The sequence below is a fragment of the Ambystoma mexicanum genome, chromosome 13 (assembly GCF_040938575.1).
Source record: "Ambystoma mexicanum isolate Mex_15411 chromosome 13, UKY_AmexF1_1, whole genome shotgun sequence".
Classification (NCBI taxonomy): domain Eukaryota; kingdom Metazoa; phylum Chordata; class Amphibia; order Caudata; family Ambystomatidae; genus Ambystoma; species Ambystoma mexicanum.
In genome coordinates, this window is record NC_090938.1 from 689,147,725 (window position 1) to 689,169,271 (window position 21,547).

At 46.3% G+C, this 21,547-nt stretch overlaps 1 protein-coding gene across 1 annotated transcript in view; it reads left to right on the forward strand.

Annotated features, from left to right (window-relative positions):
* ERBB2 (erb-b2 receptor tyrosine kinase 2) overlaps positions 1–21,547 on the forward strand; it is a 343,410-nt gene that overhangs the window by 309,210 nt on the left and 12,653 nt on the right. Inside the window, exons 18-24 of the mRNA XM_069634737.1 lie at positions 7,109–7,231; positions 7,368–7,466; positions 8,250–8,435; positions 10,030–10,185; positions 11,760–11,835; positions 12,198–12,344; positions 13,370–13,467. Coding sequence (XP_069490838.1) covers positions 7,109–7,231; positions 7,368–7,466; positions 8,250–8,435; positions 10,030–10,185; positions 11,760–11,835; positions 12,198–12,344; positions 13,370–13,467 — 885 coding nt within the window. The remainder of the gene's footprint in view (positions 1–7,108; positions 7,232–7,367; positions 7,467–8,249; positions 8,436–10,029; positions 10,186–11,759; positions 11,836–12,197; positions 12,345–13,369; positions 13,468–21,547) is intronic.

The following is a 21,547-nucleotide window of genomic DNA, read 5'->3' on the forward strand; positions in this document are numbered from 1 at the left end:
TCGACGGAAGAAGATGAAAAGGTCCAAGTCACGGAGTGGCTCCCACCACTCCTCGTCGAGGAAATCGAAGAAAAGGCACCACAAATCGCCTACTTCAACATCCTCATGCGACTCCTCCCCAGAGAGGACTATGGGCCTCATTACAAGAATGGCAGTAAGTAGTAAAATTGGAGGCAACCTAAATTATGAGTTTTGGCCTTTAATGGAAGATTTACCTCCAGAAAAACCCTGGAGGTAAATCTTGCCACTCAACGGCAAACAATCGGCAGAATTACTGCACTAGTAATTCTGCCGTGGTAATTCCACCAAAAAAGCTACATTGAGTCCAATGGAACCCAAAATAAATGGGATTTACACCGCTACCACCACTTGTAATCAGGCGGAAATTCCACCTGACCAAGTGGTGGTAACTGTAAATCCGTTTAGTGGTATTTCAGAGGATTTACCTCTGAAATACCTCCAAACTCATAATGAGGCCCATATCATCCTGGCAGGAAATGCTCAAAATCTTTGAGTGCCAGAAACCCTTGAAGCAAGTAGGCCAAGCTCCTACCGCGCCTTCTGAAGCCGGTAAGGAAAGGGCTTGAGTCAAATCCTGCACGCCCTCAAGCCCGGGACGAAGGCCAGATTCCCATCGAGAGCCGTCGAGCCCTCGCCACGATGAAAAGCAATTGAGAATTCCTTCGAGCCATCGAAGTCCGTCAGGGACAAAGGACAAGTCATTGTCGAAGTCGTTGGCGCCATAGACGCCACCGGTGCCATCGAGGACATCTTCATCGAAGACATTGATGACTCACTGGGACTCTGGCTCAAAATCCTAAAATGCATTGACGCTGTTGCCAGAAATTCAGAAGACCTTCACTCCTTTACCGAGGAGGGATTTCTTTAAGTCACTCACTTTCATTTATGAGGACAATGAGTTACCTAATCAGGATGAATCCTTTGGATTGCAGTATGGCACTCCAAATGTCCCTGATAGCTTCATGTCAGAAGAATCTAGATTACGGGACCTGCATGAAACAGACGCCCAGTGGAGTGGACACTTCACCAGAGTTGAATTTTGGAAAGCCAGAATCAGATGAGCACTCAGATGCCTCTTACAGGCAATTAATGACCAATGTAGTTGATTATCTGGTATGGAGCAGGCCTGCCTTCCCATTTGAACAGGATGACCTCACGGATATCCTGGACAAAGGTCCTCATGGGATCCTAACCTTCCCTTTCATGTCGCTGTGCAGAAGAGAGCAAGTGCTAATTGTGAAGCACCAGAATCGAGTCCGGCAGTCAATACAAATTTGACAAAGAAAAACTGACCCTCAAGTAGTGACCCCAGCTACATTTCGGAACATCCTACACCAGAAAGTCTGGTGGTGCAGGCAGCTACCGCTACATCCAAGCAGGATGCTTATCCAACCAAATCGGGATGATAAACGTATAGACGCTTGGTCAGGGAAAGTCTTTTCTGCTGGGAGAATGGTGCTCAAATCAGCCAACTCCACATGTGCCCTTGTGAAATTCACATACACTCTTTGGGACTGTATTTCCATGGTGGCTGAACATATTCCCAAAGGGGAGGAAAGAGACGGTTTCTTGGCCATTGTAAAAGATGGTAAAGAGGCCATGTGTGAGTCTATTCAGTCGGGTTTGGATTCTGCTGACCGCATAAGCAGAGCCATGGCAGCAAGCACCGTGATACGCAGGTTTGCGTGGTTAAGGAAGTCTGTTTTTGCACCGGACGTGCAGTCTATACTCCTTAATATGCCTTTTGACCGGTCTCATCTTTTTGCTAGCAAGGCTGACGAAAGCCTTGGAAGCTGCAGATCTTGAAGGTGGCAGCCAAGTCTCTAGGTGCTCCTATTAGGCAGCCTCAGCCTTTTCATTCCAGTGGAACGTCTTGGAGGGGTAGATCCTTTTGCTAACTCTCCTAAATTGGAAGAGCTAGAGGAATGGCCGGTCAAAGAGGTCAAAGAAGATTCCCTCGCGGTGGACGAGGGAGAGGTGCAAAGCCCACCCAAGCAGCGGCATCTTTACCAACAGCCACTGCTTCAGCTGCCTCAAAACCTCTCTGAGGTCTTCACTCACGACACCCCAGTGGGAGGCAGACTGTCTCAGCATCTGAAAGAATGGCAGGGTATTACTTCAGATGCTTGGGCATTACGAACCATAGCCCAAGGTTACTGCCTCCCCTTCATTCAGAGACCTCAGAATCATCCACCAGTGGCCATTCTTTAAAGGTTCCCAATCCGTTCCTTGTGCAGGGAATTTTGACACTGCTAGAGAAAGGTGTTACGGAGCCAGTACCTGTAAGGGAGAGGAACAAAGTGTGGTCTTCTCCATATTTCCTAATTCACAATAAGGACGGAGGACTTAGACCCATCTTGGACTTGAGATACTTGAACAAGTTCCTCAGGGAGGACAACTTCTGCTCACACTTTCTCAGATCCTTCAGGCCCTCCAGCTCCAGGATTGGATGGTATCATTGGACCTTCAAGATGCTTATTTTCATATGCCAATCCATCTCAAGCACAGAAAATACCCGAGGTTCGCCGTTGGCGGTTCTCATTATCAGTTTCGAGTTCTGCTGTTCGGGTTGACCTCAGCCTCAAATGTTTTCACCAAACTGATGGTGGTGGTGGCAGCGAGGCTCAGAAGAGGGGGGATTCAAGTCTACCCCTACCTGAACGATTGGCTGATCAGGGCACGTCCCCCTGAACAAGTCCTGGATCATCTCAGCGTCACCTGCCACTCTCTCCAGAGGCTAGGCTTCTCCCTCAATTACAAGAAGCCTCACATGATACCATCTCAAAATCTCCAGTTCATCAGGGCTGTACTGGATACATCCTTGGGAATGACCTCGCCACCCGAGGTGAGGGCTCAAGACATTCTGCAGATGGTCACCAAATTTCAAGAGTGCCCAGCGTCTTCCGGCCTTCGACTTTTTGAGGTTGCTCGGCCTCATGGCTTCCTGCATTTTCCTGGTGCCAGAGGCTCGTCTGAGAATGTGATCACTTCAATGGGCTCTCAGGACACAATGGTCTCAGTTCTCAGGCATCATTTCAGACCTACTTCTGATTCCAAACAGGGTCCCACAGGATCTCCTGTGGTGGGCCTGCGTGGACAATATTCTGAAGGGAGAACCTTTTTGGCAACCATGGCTGGAGATAACAGTAGTGACGGACGGGGAGCCCATACCAACGATCAGTGGTCGCTGATCTCCATCGGAGTCCAAACTACATATCAACCTTTTAGAGCTGAGGGCAATCAGACTTGTGCTGAAGGCTTTTCAGCCCTTTGTACTGGGAAAGAATGTATTGATAATGACGGACAACACAGTGGCCATGTACTACCTCAATAAGAGATGAGGTGTAGGGTCACTACCACTGTGCAGAGAGGCAATGCAGCTCTGGTACTGGGCAATCCAAGAAGGAGTCTCCCTGTCAGCAGTTCACCTAGCCGGAGAGGAGAACACGGCATTGGACGCTCTGACCAGGCAGAGCACAGTCTCCCACGAGTGAGAACTAGCTCAGGAAGTCCTTCAAGAGATCTTCACCCTTTGGGCAACCCCTCAAGTGGACCTGTTCGCGAACAGTGTCCCATCGGAATGTGAACTGTACTGCACCTGGGAATTTACCGCAAGAGGGGCTCTAGGAGACGTGTTTGGAGTGGACTGGGAGTTTCCGCTCCTTATGCATTTCCTCCAGTCCCCGTCATTCCTCAAGGCATCAGGAGGTTGAGAAAGTTCAGGACATCCATTATCCTAATTGTCCCGAATTGGGCCAGGAGGACGTGGTAACTGGACCTTCTGAACATGCCCATCTGCCCTCCAATATGTCTTCCACAAAGAGAGGACCTTCTCTCTTGAGAGAAGGGGCGGGTTCCCCATCCAGAGGTCAAGACACTCAGCCTTCACGCATGGTTTCTGAGAGGCTGAGGTACAAGGATTGCGACCTCCCGGATGACGTAATGGAGATTTTGCTTTCGGCCAGAAGGCCAGCAATGAAGTCTTTGTACAGCTGCTGTTGTAACAAATTCTGCAGCTGGTGCAGGGACAAGAATGTAGAACCTTTGCTATGCAAGACACTGGAGGTGTTCTCTTTTCTGCTGTACTTGGCCCATCTCGGGCTTCAGGTTGGAACCATTAAAGATTATTTGGCGGCGCTTTCCATCTTCAAGCACTCGTCTGAGGAAACGTCATATTTTAAAATACCTTTGGTGATACCATTTCTAAAGGGACTCACTAATGTGTTCCCTCCATCTCTTTTTCAGGTTCCCGTTTGAGACCATAATCTTGTTTTAAAGTTTCTCATGGGTGCACAATTTGAACCGCTCCATTCATGTCCCTAAAGGTTACTAACATTCAAAACCATCTTGTTGGTAGCGCTAACATCAGCCCGTAAGGTGAGTGAGTTGCAGGCACTATCTTCTAAACTACCGTTTATGGGATTTCATGAGGACAAGGTCGTCCTTAGGGCGAAACCTTCATTCCTACCTAAGGTCATATCAGATTTTCATTTGGGACAAAAGATAGTTTTACCTACTTTCTACCCTCCACCTCATCCTGGCAAGGAAGAGGAGAGGTTACGCAGACTCGACCCACGAAGGGCTCTGAGTCTCTACATTTCAAGGTTGTCAAAGCTTCTTGTGGATGACCAACTGTTTATAGGATACACTGGTCATAAATTGGGGCAGGCTGTAACCTAACATACCTTGTCCAGATGGATTATTTTAGCTATTTCCGAATGCTATAGTCTGGCCTGGAAAGATCTCCCAGAAGGCATGAGTGCCCATTCCACTAGGGGCATGGCTACATCTTCTACTCTGCAAAGAGGTGTTCCTATTAATAACATTTGTGAGGCAGCTACTTGCTCAACAATTCACACTTTTACTAAGTATTACTGCCTTGATTCCACCTTAAGTCAGGATGGAAGCTTTGGGAAAGCAGTCCTTCATTCTATTCATGATAACCATTGATTACAAAATTCTTACTCCCACCTCCAAAACAAACACTGCTTTGGGAGTCTATCAAAAGATGAGTAATACGTGGGAGGACACAATCCATTCGAAGAACAAGTTACTTACCCATGTTTCCTCCCATGTATTGCTCATCGCCCCTCCCAGTCTACCCCGCAGTAGAATTTCCATGTTATTGCAGCTTCCGCTCGTTCAGAGTCTAGTATGGTCAAAACCACTTTAATGCGGGTAGTTCTACTTAAGAATGACATGGAAAAAGAGAACTGAAGCCAACAGGCACTGCACGTGCTATGTATACCTTCGATGACATCATACTCTAAACTGAGGCCCTCGAAGGGACATCAAGTCGACCGTATCAACGCACAGCACCCACTGCCAAAAAAAACATTCTGAAGCAGCAGAAGCTGGATATTGAAGATATCAAAAGATGAGGAATACATGGGAGGATCATCCAGTCGAAAGAACGTAGTCAGGGGTAAGTAATTTGTTCTTCTCCTCTCTCCATTCGGGGTCTTTGTCAGGCAGACAATATTATGCCACCATTCTGCCATGGGTCGGTGTTCACCCCTCTCCCTTGGGTTGCTGATGCTAAGCCTTGACTTGTGGTTTACCAATTCCCCTAAGGTTCTAGGAGGTGAACAAATGCACCGTCAGGCATGCTGACCTCCTCAGGACTTCCAGTGCTTTGCAGCTCCTATTGATCACATTCTGAACCATAGGGGTTTGGGTCGCCTTTCTCCAGGCAATGGTTCCCTTAAGGTTCTCCAGAATTCAGCTTTTCCACAGGCTGTTAGTGTCTTTGTCTCTCTCCAGTACTCTACCTGTGTATCAAGGGAGTGGTGTTCTGTACATCTGCTTGCCCTGGGATTCCCTCGTTGAATGCCCTTTTTCCAGCCCTTTTGTAAACTCTGGGTTCGGGAGGGTTTCCTAAATATCCGTCTGATTGGTTATCCCACACGCCTTTTTGAATTCCCTTTTATAATTGTGCATTCTGTTCCGGACTTCTAACTGCATTTATCACGTTTTTATTAGTCCAAGTCAAGCATTGGTTAATTAGCTGATGGTCTGTGGCGTGCAACGCCATCTTGGATTTGTATCTCTTGCGGGATAGAGTTTTGTGACTTTCTGCATGCTCTCCTCTATGCGGCCTACAATGCAGCTACATGCAAAAAGGCGTGCTGGTCTTTGGATCAGTCCAGTGCGCCCTCGTTTTGGTAAGCGATACAAGATTTTCTCAGGTTTTCCTAAATTCTGCGGAACTGTTCTTTTAGAGCTCTTCACTCTATTGCACGTTGGCGGTTCTATTTCTGAAGCCAATTTCTCTCCATGTAATGCAAATGCATTCTGGTAAATGTAGTCATTTGAATCAGCTTGTGGGCGACCGCGAACTGGCAGGATCCCTCCTTATACACCTTTTGAGAGACGTATCGGGTACCAGCCAGACTAGCCCAGTCGCTGGTGGTTCGCTTCTCCCACACACCAAAAGGAGGAGTTCGGGTAACTCGACACACGTCCTCCACTGAACTTTATGATTAAGTGTACCCTGAGTGGCATGTTGTAGTAGTACTTGTTGGTGGATAAATAGGCAGATTCGTTTCTATGCTGTCCTTCTTCATCCCCTACCTTTACTTTGTGCTCCCTCCCTGTCTGTTGCCCCCCAATAGAAGGCAAACACCAGAAGGATTGCTTTGGTAAATGCATCTAGCAGTACTCATTCTATGATGATTTAATTTGCTTGCTTGTATGGATGTTTCTGTTCCATAACTCCTTTCTGAATAGACTTCCAAATTAAAAAAGAGTTTACAAGGTTAGAAAATCACAAGGAGGGCATGGTAACCTCGTTCAGAAGGTCAGATGACAAAAATGTGTATTTATTACATTTATAGAGCGCTTTAATAATACTTCACCCTCCAGAGCAGGGTGTGGTGGAGGGATGGGGGGGGGGATTTCTGCCTTTAGTAGCAGTAGCCAGATTGATTTGCACATAATTTAAACAAGGATTCTTGATTGTTTTGTCAGAATCATACCATTCTGACTAGAGATCTCATCAGAATTCATTATGCAAATATATTGATAGTCTGTCTTCTACCTCTATACCCCTCTATTAACACCCGTTTTGTTCTTTCTCCCCCTCCAGCTGGTCGAGCCTCTCACTCCTAGTGGCGCCATCCCGAACCAGGCTCAGATGAAGATCCTTAAGGAGACTGAGTTAAAAAAAGTGAAGGTTTTGGGATCTGGTGCTTTTGGTACGGTCTACCAGGTAATTAGGAGGGGGACAGAGGCAAGATGCCCCCTGTAGGAACAAGATGGGAAGGGTGTGTGGACCTCACCGGAGTTGGGAGTTATAACCACAGTAGGAAGATAATAAAATTGACTCGCTGTTAATTCCTTTTTAGGGCATATGGATTCCAGACGGGGAGAATGTGAAGATCCAGGTCGCTATCAAAGTGCTGCGAGAAAACACCTCACCCAAAGCCAACAAGGAGATCCTAGATGTGAGCCTATGCAGAAGCGCAGCGTTGAACATGTCCCAATACCTGCACAGCGTTAACAACCGAACAAAGGACCCTACACATGCAATGCCTTTCACAGCCCGATTGTACAGACACACCCATAGTTGTTACAGGCAGCCGTACAACAATGTTACACATGTAGAATTGTTACATTCGCCCACAAATCGTCTAGAGCTATAGTGCTAGGCGTGCAAGCCCTTGCAGTGCAACATGTCCAGCAACTGGATGGGCAGTAGGCTCAGCAGATTGAAAACCTGACATCCTGCGGTGGCGAGGAGTCGAAGATATGCAGCTATTGTTATTTTCCTATTCTCTGGAACCTTGGCCAAGATTGCACTGCATGCTTTATGGGGAGTGAGCAGGAACCCTGGTTGCATGATGGATCTAGAATAGCTTGCAAGCTCTTTATGCACGGTTGTCCTATTTGATTGGTTTTGCATGGGTCCTTGGGTCTGGGAATCTGTATCTCTTAATGGCTGTAGAATAAACTGCAAGCTCATTGCTGCCTGGGCTCTCATTTGCATAGGCCTGGAAATGGCGAGTTGGGAATTGTAGTTGCCTAATGGTTGTAGAGCGTGTCGTAATGCAGTGTTAAAAGAAATGCCACCATTTGATATCTAGAATGGACTTCTATCTTTAGAGTGGATAGGAGTCATGTTAGCAGTAGAGTGGATGTTATGCGTTTTAGTGCAGGGTTCTTCTTTTCTAATGACCCATCTAAGCTTCAAGGTGATTTTCTGGCCCATCTGTTTTTGTCCCTTCCAGGAGGCCTATGTGATGGCTGGAGTGTCCAGCCCCTATGTCTGTCGCCTTCTAGGAATCTGCCTGACCTCCACTGTACAGCTGGTGACCCAGCTGATGACCTACGGATGCCTGCTGGACTATGTTAGGGAGAACAAGGACCGCATTTTCCCACAGGACCTGCTCAACTGGTGTGTGCAGATTGCCAAGGTAATGGTCATTGCCCCACGCCCTCTCTGCCATGGCCCAGCCTATGGGTCTGTCTGTGCTGCCCATCGCCCTCTTTCCTTATGCTGTGAAGTAATTTGCTAGTAGCAGTAACTGCCTGGAAAAGAACCTTAATTGTCAGACGAAGAGGCGGATGAATGAGAAAGAGTAAAATATTTGAAGCAGCTCCATAACAATAGGTTACTGGGCTGGCCAAAGTCTGTGATCTTTTATAGGGCACATTGAATGCAATATGTAGGGGTCCTGAATGGACAATTACAAGGTTGTTCCTGATGGCAAAGGAATGCCAGTCAGAAGGCACCCTCTCTGGAGAATGACCAGTGCAATTACAGGCAGCAGCACGCTATTAGTCAATGACCAAGAATACTGATGTGAAATGGGCTCTCCAGGGAAATAAGCAAGGGCAGGGTTTGTACAATGAAGTTCACCTGGTGTCCACATTAGAATTTTATCACAGCAGGACGTATTGATCCCTTTGGGCATCTTCCGGCTTCCCTTCTGGAGAGGAGAGGACCTGGTTGAGATCTGTAAAGCTGACCTGCAGCTGTACCAAGACAATAGGCAGCACAGATTATAAAGCCTTCTTAGTTACGCAATAAAGGCACCATCACTGCCAGGGACAAACAGAAGAAATATGTTATTATAAGCCAATCAAAAATCAAAGGAAGAAAGGGATAACTAACCACCAATTCCATACTTCTAATTCTCTAACAAATGTCAGTAAATTGGGGACTCAGCATGTGCAGCCACCTTACCCCGAGACCCGTCTTTCACTCTCAGCCCCTCCTTTTCTAAAATTCAACACAGGGAGAGCTGCCCAAGCTGATGGTGCTAAAGAACAGGACCCATGGGCATGAACGTTGCCAGGAGTGGTGGTAACTAAATAGAAAGGAAGAAAGAAATACTCATGGAAATTAAGGTACACTGTAACCTAAATGAGATTCTTGAACATAATCTGTATCTTTATGCATAACAGAAACTCTTTAACATGAGATAGGACTGTGGCCTAAAGAAGCTGAAGTGTGCTTTAACCAGTGCAAACCAAAGTGCCTAACCCAAAGAGTTCAAGTGCAAGTCCTTTGGTTGCCTTCTCCATCCCGTGATCAGTCAGCGTTCTTAAAGTGACCCCTACGCAGGCTTGTGTGGCTTGGCTTCTGGACCAAGAGCCTATAGAAAGTTGCCAGTACAAAATCCTGAACTGGATTCCCTTTACGGGTTGGAACCTTTGCAGTTCTAAGTACATCGGCAACTGTGAATCCAAGCCTGTAGTCCATCAAGGATGCAAACTATGTGCAAACAAATGTTCTTTTACGTTTGGTGCCTTTTTAAAATGACAACTGGCTGTTGGGTAGGGCCAGCTAGTGGCTGAGACAGAACACACATTTTCTGAAGAACAGGAGTCCGGTGTTGCTTTATGAAAGGACATGATGGGAGTGAGGGGTGATGGATGTGCATGTTGGAGGCCATCGGTTGGCGACTGGAGAAGTCCTGGGCAGGTAGCGGGAACGCCTCATGGAGCTCCAGTGCTGGGAGATGCATACTGAGGAATGACTAAGACCCAGTGTTTGTTCTTCAGGGAATGAATTACCTGGAGGACGTGAGGTTGGTGCACCGTGACCTGGCTGCCCGGAACGTGCTTGTCAAGAGTCCGAACCACGTGAAAATCACAGACTTTGGGCTTGCACGGCTGCTGGACATCGACGAGACTGAATACCATGCTGATGGGGGCAAGGTAGGTACTACATACCCAGCTAGGTTTAAGAGCGTCGAAACTACCTAGCAATGTTTTGCCTTCATGCTACAGATTGATAAACATGTAGACCACATCAATAAATCCCAGTAGTAGCCACAAGTGAATCTAATAGCTGCTACGGATGTACTGGGCCAGGAACCTCTGTGGAACAAACTGGGTAAATTAAGACAAGAGGGAGGATCCAAGGGTATACAATGAGTGTACTCTGAGAATACTGGCTGGGGGACATGTGTAGAGACGACATAGCAATGCAGAGGGGTAGATGGGGGTGCTTTAGAGCTGTTTCTGTGCACCCTTCCTCTTCAACTCCCTCCCCGCTCCCCAATGAAATTACCTAAATACAACATTGTTAGCATGTTCTGTGAAACCGCTCCAACCGTCAAGGAACAGATTCCAGTTCTTCTCTTTGCGGATGGCGGGGTCCTAATCAAGTGAACGGCCATGATAGAGTGGTTCCCAAGAGTATAGCAAACAAACCTCCCCAATGCAAGCTGGGAGGATCTTAGATCGCTAATTTAATATCGATATCAGGTTAAAAAAACATTCAGTGCTCCTGGAAGTTGAAAGTCGAGATTAATGAAGAGACAGATAAAAGCCATATAGCATGGATTGACTATGGCGGGTCCTTATTTAAGCCCTACATTTGGGTGAATATTAGGTAAATCTGCGAAGTATGGAGTCCACCTGCTTTTTGCTGGTGTCTAAAGCAAGCAGACCCTTTTGGGATCCCCAGCATTTGCACCCGGATGATAATGCATGCAGGCGCAAATGCTGGAGGATTTGTATGGCGGAGAGAAATTAAGGCGGCGGAAAGGCAAGTTGGATTCCACTCCTCCTCTCCGTCAGCACTGCAACATTATCGGTTGCCTGCTGCCAAATTTTCATCATTTGTATGCCGGAGTACACAAGTGCTGGGCAAAAGGCGTTTTTGCCCTGCACTCTTGCACTGTGCCGTGCAAAGTGAGTAAACGTTGCCTGGCATGTGAGCATGGCGAGCTGCGCTCACAATTTCAATTAAAGGCTCGCTTGTCAGGCAGGGTTTAGTTTCCATTGTTAACAGTGCTCACCATACGCGCATGGTGAGCAGTGTTGCCTGCCATGCCCCACTGTCAAATTACGATTCTGAACAATATGAGCTCCCAAAGGTTTGCAGCATCCGTTGGGTTCTCAGTGCAGCAAAGTTCACACGAGAAAAGTATAGTCCCAAACAGCACACGCCTCTATGCATATAAAAAGTGCGGCCCAGAACAGATTGAGGCAACACATGTGTTACTTGTTTTAGGACTGATTGAGGTGGTTGGGCCTTAAATACACATTTAAGATAAAATCTTTCGCAAGATATAAGAATTGCATTTTACTACTGAAATCATTTTATACTCCACTTTCAAAACTTGCGGGTCCAAATATTCCTTCCTCTCTCCTCTTTGACAGCGATCAGCATCAGAAAGCCATGGACGTGGCAAAAAGTGGTCTTTGTAGATACAGCTTAACCTAAACCCTATCTGGATCCCTGTCCATTGCTAAGTATATGATCATAATGCTCCTTTTTTTAGGTGCCTATTAAATGGATGGCTCTAGAGTCCATTCTCCGCAGACGATTCACGCATCAGAGCGATGTCTGGAGCTATGGTAAGCATGTGCAAGGGGGGTGACATGCATGATTTCGAGAGGGATATAGGTTTTTACCAAAGTACTCCCTTTGTTCCTTCTTTTCTCCACATATCCATACTTTTCTCTGGTTTCCTTCTCCCGCATTTCTGTCTGTTCATCTGTTTTGGCCTTTATTCATTATCGCTCTCTTCTCCCACTCCTCCCGCTATCTCTTTGATTCTGTGTCCTCTTTCCACTTTCTTTTTTCTCCTGCCCTCTCCATCACCTTCCATGTCCCCTCTGCGCCCAACCTCCTCCCGCCTCTCTTACGTACCACATGTTCTCCATCTCTGCCCTCACTCTGCTTCCATGTCCTCTCTCGCTTACTCCGTCCCTCGCAGGTGTAACGGTTTGGGAGTTGATGACCTTTGGGGCAAAGCCCTACGATGGAATCCCAGCGCGAGAAATCCCTGACCTGCTGGAGAAGGGGGAGAGGCTTCCGCAGCCTCCTATCTGCACCATCGACGTCTACATGATCATGGTGAAATGTAAGGCATCTATCCCCTGCTTTTGGGGGGCGAATGCATGAGAAGGGGGGTCCCAGAAACATGAAATAAGCCTTTATGGATTGTGTGTAGACAGGGTAGGGGCTGAGCGGGCAAGGCCCACCCAAAATCTGTAAATGCCCACTAAGCTGCTCTGTGTGGGAATGTACATATGTTAATGTCACTGTGGTGGGCCCAACTACATTAGATTAAGGCCCCTCTTGTTAGGCAATCCTGGCTACGCCTCTGTAGTATGTGTAGGTTTCCATTATAGTGTGTAATGCTGCCTAGAGGCAGTTTCACAACACTATGCAGAATGAAGAAAGGGAGGTGGAATACTAGAGGGGGATAAATGAGGGCGGAAGAGGAGGGGGTTGACATTGTTAAGAAACATGGTCTAACATTGAGTTAGAAGTTGGGGAGCGGAGGGAAATGGGAGACTAGGACAAAGGTCCCAATGTGTAAATCTACTCTGAGAAACACTCCACAGAGGGTGCTTTTGGGTTTTTAACCCTGACTGCATTCAACTGCCCTGGTGCACTGGCACTCTGTGCCCCCGCCCTTCCTCTCGCACGTCTTGGCGCAGTGTGCCAGATAATTTGATCAAGGACGATAACATGTAGAATTGCGTCCTCCTCCCACCAGCCCCCAACATCTGTGCCAGATTGGTGTGAAGGGAGTGCTTCTGACCTCAGCCTTGATCTCACTCTCAATGTAGCATTTGTTCCATCTGCAGGAGTCTGCGCACCCTCAGTATTAGGCATCAAACTGTACCATCTGAGGTGTGGCTAGCTCATGCAGGTCGTACACGCCTCGCATTCTAGGACTTGTAGTCCTGCTCTTATAATGACATTAGCATAAGTGCAAGGAGCTGAACGCACTTCCTAAAACCAGGACTGGATGAGCAAGTCACGTTTGGCATACATCAACTTGAAATCCCTACAGCAGAGCAGTGACCTGCCATATCACCTTACTCGCAAAATGTGTTCAACATAACCGCAATCCTTTGTGCTGTTCTTCTCCTCAAGGTTGGATGATAGATTCCGAATGTCGACCCAAGTTTTGGGAGCTGGTTGCAGAGTTTTCCCGCATGGCCCGGGACCCCCCACGCTTCATTGTCATTCAGGTGAGAATGTGCTGCGAATGCCTCTCTGAAATGGGAGGGTCTTCTAGGGTGGGCCCTGTCAGAGTTGGGAGGGGTTTAATTTAGGATGGGGTGCTGGTAGAACAGGGGTGATGGCTGGTGTGGTAGATGCCGTAGAATTCTGTGACCCTTTTGCACAAAGATATTGGATTTAACAAGCAGGAACTGCCCATCATGTCCCTCATACGATTAATACTCTGACCCTACTTGCCCTCCAGCTTTTCCCTTGCTTTATCAGTACTATTACTCCATTATGTCTGCCGCAGGTATTTTTAAATTCATAATTTTCCTCTTGACCTTACCTAATGGAGGAGGTTTGTGCATTCATTTGCATTACCTTTTCTAATAAGAAAAATCCAGAGTGACATTCTACAATATAAAAAACGTGTCAGGCAATTTGGGAGCCCTTTAAGATTTCCATCGGGTGAGTCTTGGTAGCCACAGACCACATGAAAAAGAAGGTTCTCAAGAGCTGCTGAAACACTGATCATTTAGGGTGTAGTGGTAGTGGATACAGTTTTCCATCAGTTGGAGGACCAATGGCTGGCGGCAGCTTCTCCACGCATAGCATTCTTGTGGACAGTAATGTCCATCTCCATTCTCGGGTTCACACAATCCTATATAGGTCCTTCAAGAAGAGCCTCAGTTATTTTCTCACTGGGCATGTAGGCCTGAAGCACTTCAAGGCACTTAAATTGCATAGACCGGATGAAAGGAAAACAGAGAGTGCTTGATGCTTTAATTCGACCTAATTTGTTTCACCCAACATAGCAAAATGTCTGACGTTTAGCGCATATAGCCATATACTTTGCCTTGCTTTGCGACCTATGCCTGTACCTCTGGTTTAGGCTGGCTGTTCTCAGTAAGGATTTCATGCAGGTACCAGCGGGCTGCCTTAGGCCTTCTGTGGTATTGCTGTGATCTGCACTGCTGGGTCATAGGTGATCCAGTTTCAGTCGATGCTTGAGCATAGTCGCTGTTAAGGATTCTAATGGGGCGTCACACACCAGACCAGGACTCTTGATACTGGCCTAGGCTACACTGCACAATTAAAACACTTTTACTTTATTTAATAAGAATTCAGATTGAGATGGCACCCAACCCGTCTCACACCCCCTTTTACAAATACCAAGGGCCACAGTGGTCCAAGAACCAGGCCGGTGTGTGGTAATACAATATTTATTTATTTTAAAATCCAACTGAAATCACACAAATTTAATATTGGGCAGCAGTCACCAGTGGGGCGATAATTACACGGTAAATGGATGGGATGCACTTAGACTTTTCATGTATGATAACCACTACACAATTGAAAGGAGGCAAAATTAACTTTTGAGTGGATCTTTAAATGGTATCACAGTTCATCATTCCCCCTGCACACTCACTCAACACCCCATTAATCAAACTTTGCATGGATGAAAAACACCAGAAAACTACAAAGCAATGTCCTAACAACAGGCATACAGTTCAGAAAATCGACTTGGGAATGAAAAATACAGTGCAGCCAAATCACACGTGGAGAAATTGCATTTTCTTTTTTTCACGGGTTTAAATGTCAAAACAACTTGAACAACGGGTTCAACAGACAAAAAATCGGAAATGCCGTTTTTATGCTAAGGGACAGGTACACATCACAGGAATAACAAGAAAGTGAAAGGGGAACTCAAAATGAATGACAGTCCATTCGGAAATGACTGGCTGTCATCTAGGGATGATAGAGCCAGTCTCTCCTGTGGGTATGATCCAGGTTCTAGGAATGGCCTCCCATACTAACTCTGGCTGCTGCACAGTCTGCCTCTCTCAGAAACCTGAATGGGACCAGGTTCTTCCATCTCGCCTTACAGGCTTATTTACCCTCGAGTGACACAGATGGACTGATTGAGAACACTGCTCTGCCATACATGATGTCACGCAAAAATGTGCAGTCCTTTCTTATTCTACTGTGAGAGAAATTGGGTGCTGTGAGGATGTCTACACCAGCAATCTCACAACAAGGAGTAGTGATATCATCTATTGTACCTCACTTAGTGGTGTGGACAGAGTGTGGCAGTGGCATTCTTGTGAAAGCTCAGCCGTGCTCAAAGGCTGCGTGTGGAAGGTGATTAGGACACATATGTGCTTGTTTTATGCATAAACACATGTTAGACTTTTTTGTGGAGCTGCAAGGACCTTTTACAAAAGGGAGCCATGTAGGAAGTCCCAAAAGGGAATGAATCAAGTCATGTATTCCTTTAAACTTCCTTAGTCCCAAGAATGACAGAGGTCTCTGACACATTCTGATCTTGCGCCCACAGAGCATGTTTGTCAAGACACAAATCTTTTTTGTGGCAGCGCCTCAAGAGGTCAATCAACAGTTAATAGAGAGAGATTACATGACCGTCATAGTTCTCAACGATAATTATTTTCATATTTCAGTTAATCAAGACTCAGAAAATATCTACATGTTCATGTTGTGCCCATCCATTATTAGTGCAGCATCAAGAGTACTCGTAAAGGCACTGTGGGTGATGAGAGCACCTCTATGCAGAGATGTGGTGCTCTTGCATCCATACCTAGGTAACTGGCTGCTAAAGGGAGCACATCCAATCAATTCATTCATATGGCACAGAGACCAGTGCAACTACAACAATACTTGGGATTCACGTTGTACATCCACAAATATCACCCAGTATCTCGACACCCAAGAGTAATCTGTTACTAAACGCCAGACTACACGCAAGACCTTTTACAGAAATGTTCTAGTTTTGCATTGTCACAGGCAGAGTGGGATTGGGGAGGACCTAAGGATTACAGCACCAATGGTCATTCAGCTACCAGGGGTGAAATGCACAACCACCTTCAAGGGGACAACCCTTTATGGCCCCCCCTCTCCTGAGGTCACCTTAGTAGACCCATCTCTCTTAGGGTGCAGACTCCATATGTAGGACATCATAGCACTGGGGTGCAGACACAAAAATCGCTCCACATCAATGCCTTAGAGATTACAGCAACAGAGATCACTCTTTGCAATTTCCAGAAACAAATACTATGCACACATGTCTTCATAAGAACTGAAAACACCACAACAATGTTCTGGGAGAACTACAGGGGTTTTGTGTGTCCCTGTTTGTTGACTAAGATAGCACCACCGATATGGCACTGGTGTCCCCTTAGGAACATCACACTGGTAGCAGAACATTGCAGTTTTGACCCGTGCTAGAGATACAAAATCAGAATTCAGATCAATCATGCTGTCCCTTACAAGACACACGTGAATGAGCAAGGCATAAAATAAGCGGTATTGCATTGCAATTTGCGATTGCGAGCTAATATTGCTAGTTTGCTGTTCATTTTAGAAATCATGTCACAGTTGCACCAACTGCGATTTAATTTACAGAGCAGATTTGGTTATCTGTGCAGCGTGCAGGCGAGGCAGAAGCTCCTGGGCTGGGGTAAAAACATTGTATCCATGTATGATCCCAGCCCAGGTTCGGCATCATCAAATCATGTGGAGATGAGGAACAGCACAAGCAGCACAGCTCCACTCACACAGTAGGCATGGGCTGCAGCTCAATCTGAGGTAAAGAATCGTGCTGGGTGCTCATGAGGGAGGCAGAAGGGGGGCCTTCTGCAAGCAGGTTGTGTTTGGTGTTAAGAAATATTTCTCCCGCCTGTTCGGCTGCGAGAAATATTACTCCCAGACACTTTCGAACACCCAGCCCTGCAGCAATAACACAGCATGCTGCAACAAGGCCTTTTAAATATTCTTTCATTCTCGTGATAAAAGGTGCCACGGGCAGTGCTTTAACCACGAGAATGAAAGAATATTAAAAGGCCTTCTGCAAGCAGGTTGTGTTATTGGTGCAGGGCTGGGTGCTAGCACGTGGCCGCTGGCAAGAAATATTTCTCCAGCCTGTTCGGGTGGGAGAAATATTAATTCCAGCCACTTTCTAGCACCCAACCCCACAGTAATAACAGCATGCTGACAGAAGGTCTTTTAAATATTCTTTCATTCGTGTGATAGAAGGTGCTCCGGCCAGCTGCCTTTAATCACGAGAATAAAAAGAATATTTATAAGGCCTTCTGCAGGCTGTGATATTAGTGCAGGCAGGCCCGGCTGAAGATGTGTGGGGGCCCATTTCAACATGGTGGTTGGGGCCCCCGGCTGAGAGCAAAGTGTGAGGCACCCATGGGGTGCCTACATTACAATGGTGACTAAGATAAATGTTATGGACTCAGATTATCACGTGAGGGCCAGCCAGCAGGCAGCTTAAACAGGAAGTAGCCACTGAAGAGCTCTAACCACTTCTTTGTCGGCAAGGGGCCGATGTGAAGGAACCAGTGTTAGAAGGCAGTGAGCTGATAACACTGTATATCCCATGGAAGAGAAAACGCAGCTTTAGTGCGAGCACTGCAAAGCGCGTACTGTAGGCCCCAAAAACGAAAATCGAGGAATTAATTTGTTGCCGTCATTGTTACAAGACCGATTGACAACATGGGGGAAGTTGCTGCGGAACCTCCTGAGGTTCGAGCCCTTTCATTTGAAAGGCCCCGACACTTGCTGTGATTGTGTGGCTGGCTGCTAGCAAGTGGCTGGTAATAATATTTCTCCCACACTTTTGGTTGGGAGAAATATTATTTCCAGCCACTTTCTAGCACCCAGCCCCACAGTAATAACACAGCATGCTGGCAGAAGGTCTTTTAAATATTCTTCCATTCTCATGATAAAAGGTACCACGGGCAGCGCTTTAATCTTGAGAATGAAAGATTATTAAAAGGCCTTCTGCGAGCAGGTTGTGTTATTGGTGCGGGCTGTGTGTTAGCAAGTTGCCGCTGGGAATAACCTTTACATTTTATAGACGCTCATTGCACTAATGTATTACTTCAAAGGTACATAGAAATGCTGTGTTCCTGCACATTTTATGTCTTGGGGTACAAATAACATCTGGTGACATTTAAAATATAAGTATAAAATTGGTAATCGAATACATTGGTTTTCTAAGCAATTTGTGAAAACTAATTAATGCCTTGATTGGTAATAGATCCAAACACATTATGCAACATGCTTTAACAATGGGGAACACCAGACATGGAACTGTTTGCAACCAGAGAAACAGTCAATGCCTGCACTTAGCATCCAGATTCCGACAACCAGACACACTAGACAATGTGAGGTCAATCACTTAGTCAGGGACCTTGCCATATGCTTTTTGCCTAACAATAATGATTCAAAAGATTGTAAAGTGCAAACACCACATTTACTGCAAGTATCAGCTACACCCCCACATCAAGATAAGGGTACACCAAGCTCTTGTCATGTGAAGACAGGGGAAGATGCTATACCCCAATCCAAACATTATGAACTTAGCGGCATGGCTCCTGAGCTCATAGAATGTGTCCACTTACAACTACGACCAAAAAGTGTGCAAATGGAAATACTGTCTGCTGAATTAAATGGTGAATTGCTCAGAAGGAGATATTTGCAGATAATGGGCCTCATTACACGGTAGGCGGTAAGGGTTTACCGGTACCGGTATCTTACCGGTAAATCCTTACCGCCTTACTACGAGGTCCCTTTGCGGGTTGGGGAATTTAACGCCTGCTTTTTGCAGGCATTAAAAACCAACCCGCAAAGGGACCAGTGGAGCTAATTATGGTACCGCAATTTGCGGTACCGTAATTAGCGCCTTCCCCATTCCCATAGAGCCCTATGGGGCAAATATGGGAATGGGGAAGGGCAATAGTGGAAGGGGGAATTACCGCCCTGCCAACCTTGGAATGGGGCGGTAATTCCCCTTTCCACCAAGGCGGTGCCGGTATTTTACCGGCATGAACCATGGCGCTAATAGCGCCATGGTTCACCGCCTTCCGTGTAATGAGGCCCAATGTCTAGCTTCCCAGGACCAGTAAATTGACCCGAAAATGCAGGGTGTAAAAAAGAAAATTAAATACCCAAGGTAAATGTATAGCATGCGTTATACTCCGAACAAAAGCATTGGTGGGGAGGATCTTGAGTTTGATAGAAGTATTTACAAGAATCAAACCTGAAATTAAAAGGGACATCGTGGCTGGCAAGTGAATCAAGTGATTGGCGCGTCACTCACACCGCCACTACCTGTGGTTTGTGGTGGGCGGTGTAGATGATCAATTCAAAGCTCTGCCTTTTGGCCTACGATCGGCCCCACAGGTGTTCACCAAATTCCTCGCTCCATTGGTGGCTCATCTACGCAGAACGAGCATCCACGTCTACCCATATCTAGACAAATGGTTGGTACGAGCACCATCTTACAGCGGGGCGGCAAAGTGCGCATCTTCAACCATTCACATCCTGCAGTCCCTCGGCTTCTCCATACATTTCCCAAAGTCTTGCCTGGTTCCAGCACAGCAAGCATTATACCGGGGAGCAAAGCTCAACACACACTCCTGCACAGCAATGCTTTCCCAAGAACGGGTATCCACTCTTCTCCACAAGGCGCACCACCACAGCACATCGACTGCGGTTTCGGTCCACAGTTACAAGTCTCTATTGGGCATGATTTCATGCATTCCTCTCATCAATCATTGCAGGCTACACATGTGCCCTTTCCAGGAGTTTCTGGACACTCGTTGGGTGCAGGTCTCTGGGTCGTGAGAGGACTGCATCCTTCTGACCAGGCAATTATAGGAGGGCCTGCGTTGGTGGTCAATAAAAGCCCATCAGCCGCAAGCTCCTCTATGTGTGGAAAAGGTCACTCTTGTAAACCCACCTGTTACGTGGATTGCAGACAGGCTGGAAAAAACTATAGAGACCAACAACCACAAAACAAAGATAGACGCAACCTAGATCAAATGATAGGCATAGAAATAATGATATTCATGTAATGATAATCTCGGCAAGACTGACCAATTAAAGAACCAACTAAAAGTTGAAAGACCGAGTTTAACAGACAACCGCAGAATGAGGCTGTCCAAGGGCATAGCAGTCGCACAGAGAATGTTGCAGTAGGAGGGAGGGAGGCTGGTAAACAAAAAGAGGTATAGCAAGTGAAAGATACAGAGAAACTGGCAGGTACTTGCAAAGCATTAAAGATAGTAAGCCTGAAAGAAGTATATGCACTTCTGCTGTTGTGTGCATGTTAGAAGGGACAAAGAAACCTAAAATAGAGTTGCAGATCGAAAGAAAAGTAGAGAGCCATGGTCAGAGGCACTGGTAGGCATTAAGGCAAGCACAGAACATTAAAAAGGTTTCTTAGGAGGACTGAGATACAAGCATGAAATCAATAAAAGAGAGGCAAGGAGGCAAAGAAAGGCAGAGATGGAGAGAAAACATATGGACAGAAACATTGATAGAGTCTTTGAAACAAGCACAAAAACACTAAAAGGGCAGGCAGTGCTGCACTGGGAGAAGCCCGGGAAAACATACAGAAGGGAACAGAAAGACAATTCGAGACCAGCAGATGAAGACTGACAGGAGACACTGAGATGACTGTGAGGTGTGTCCAGAGAGATTGATAGACTCAGTTAAGTAGTAGTGGTGCCAGGATGCAGAATTATTGTTTTACTCCACAAAAGGTGTTTTATTACGTCACTCCCAAAAGTAAGTGGAATACTTCCACCAAACTCAAGATCTCACACGTATCCGCAGATCTTCCGTTGGCTGTTTGGTAAGACCTAGAGACTGCCAATGGGTTCAAATATTCTATGCTTGCGTATTTCTTCTGAGACATTGCAAGGGTCAGTCCCTTTTGTGTTGAGTTTATGGGTGAGTGGAACATTCTGCACGAACTGCCCTGTATTGCATCCGGTTAAGAGTAGCAGAAGGGTTCTGGCCACCCAATTCGATGAGGCATTCAGTGCATTCCAGTGCCCTGATTGGTTGGAATGCTCTGTGTGCCCTGATTGGCCGGAATGTTCTGGCCAGGGGCTCTGTATAAGAAGCTGAGGTAAGAGTATTTACATTCTACCTTCTTTTATGAAGTTGGGAGTAAAAGAATTTCCGGAAATAAAACAGTTCTCTTCTCGAGTAGTGTATTTCTGTCACGTAAAATGTATGTATAGTTTTAAAAGGTATTTTCTATTGTAATCCAAACATTCTTTGTAGCTA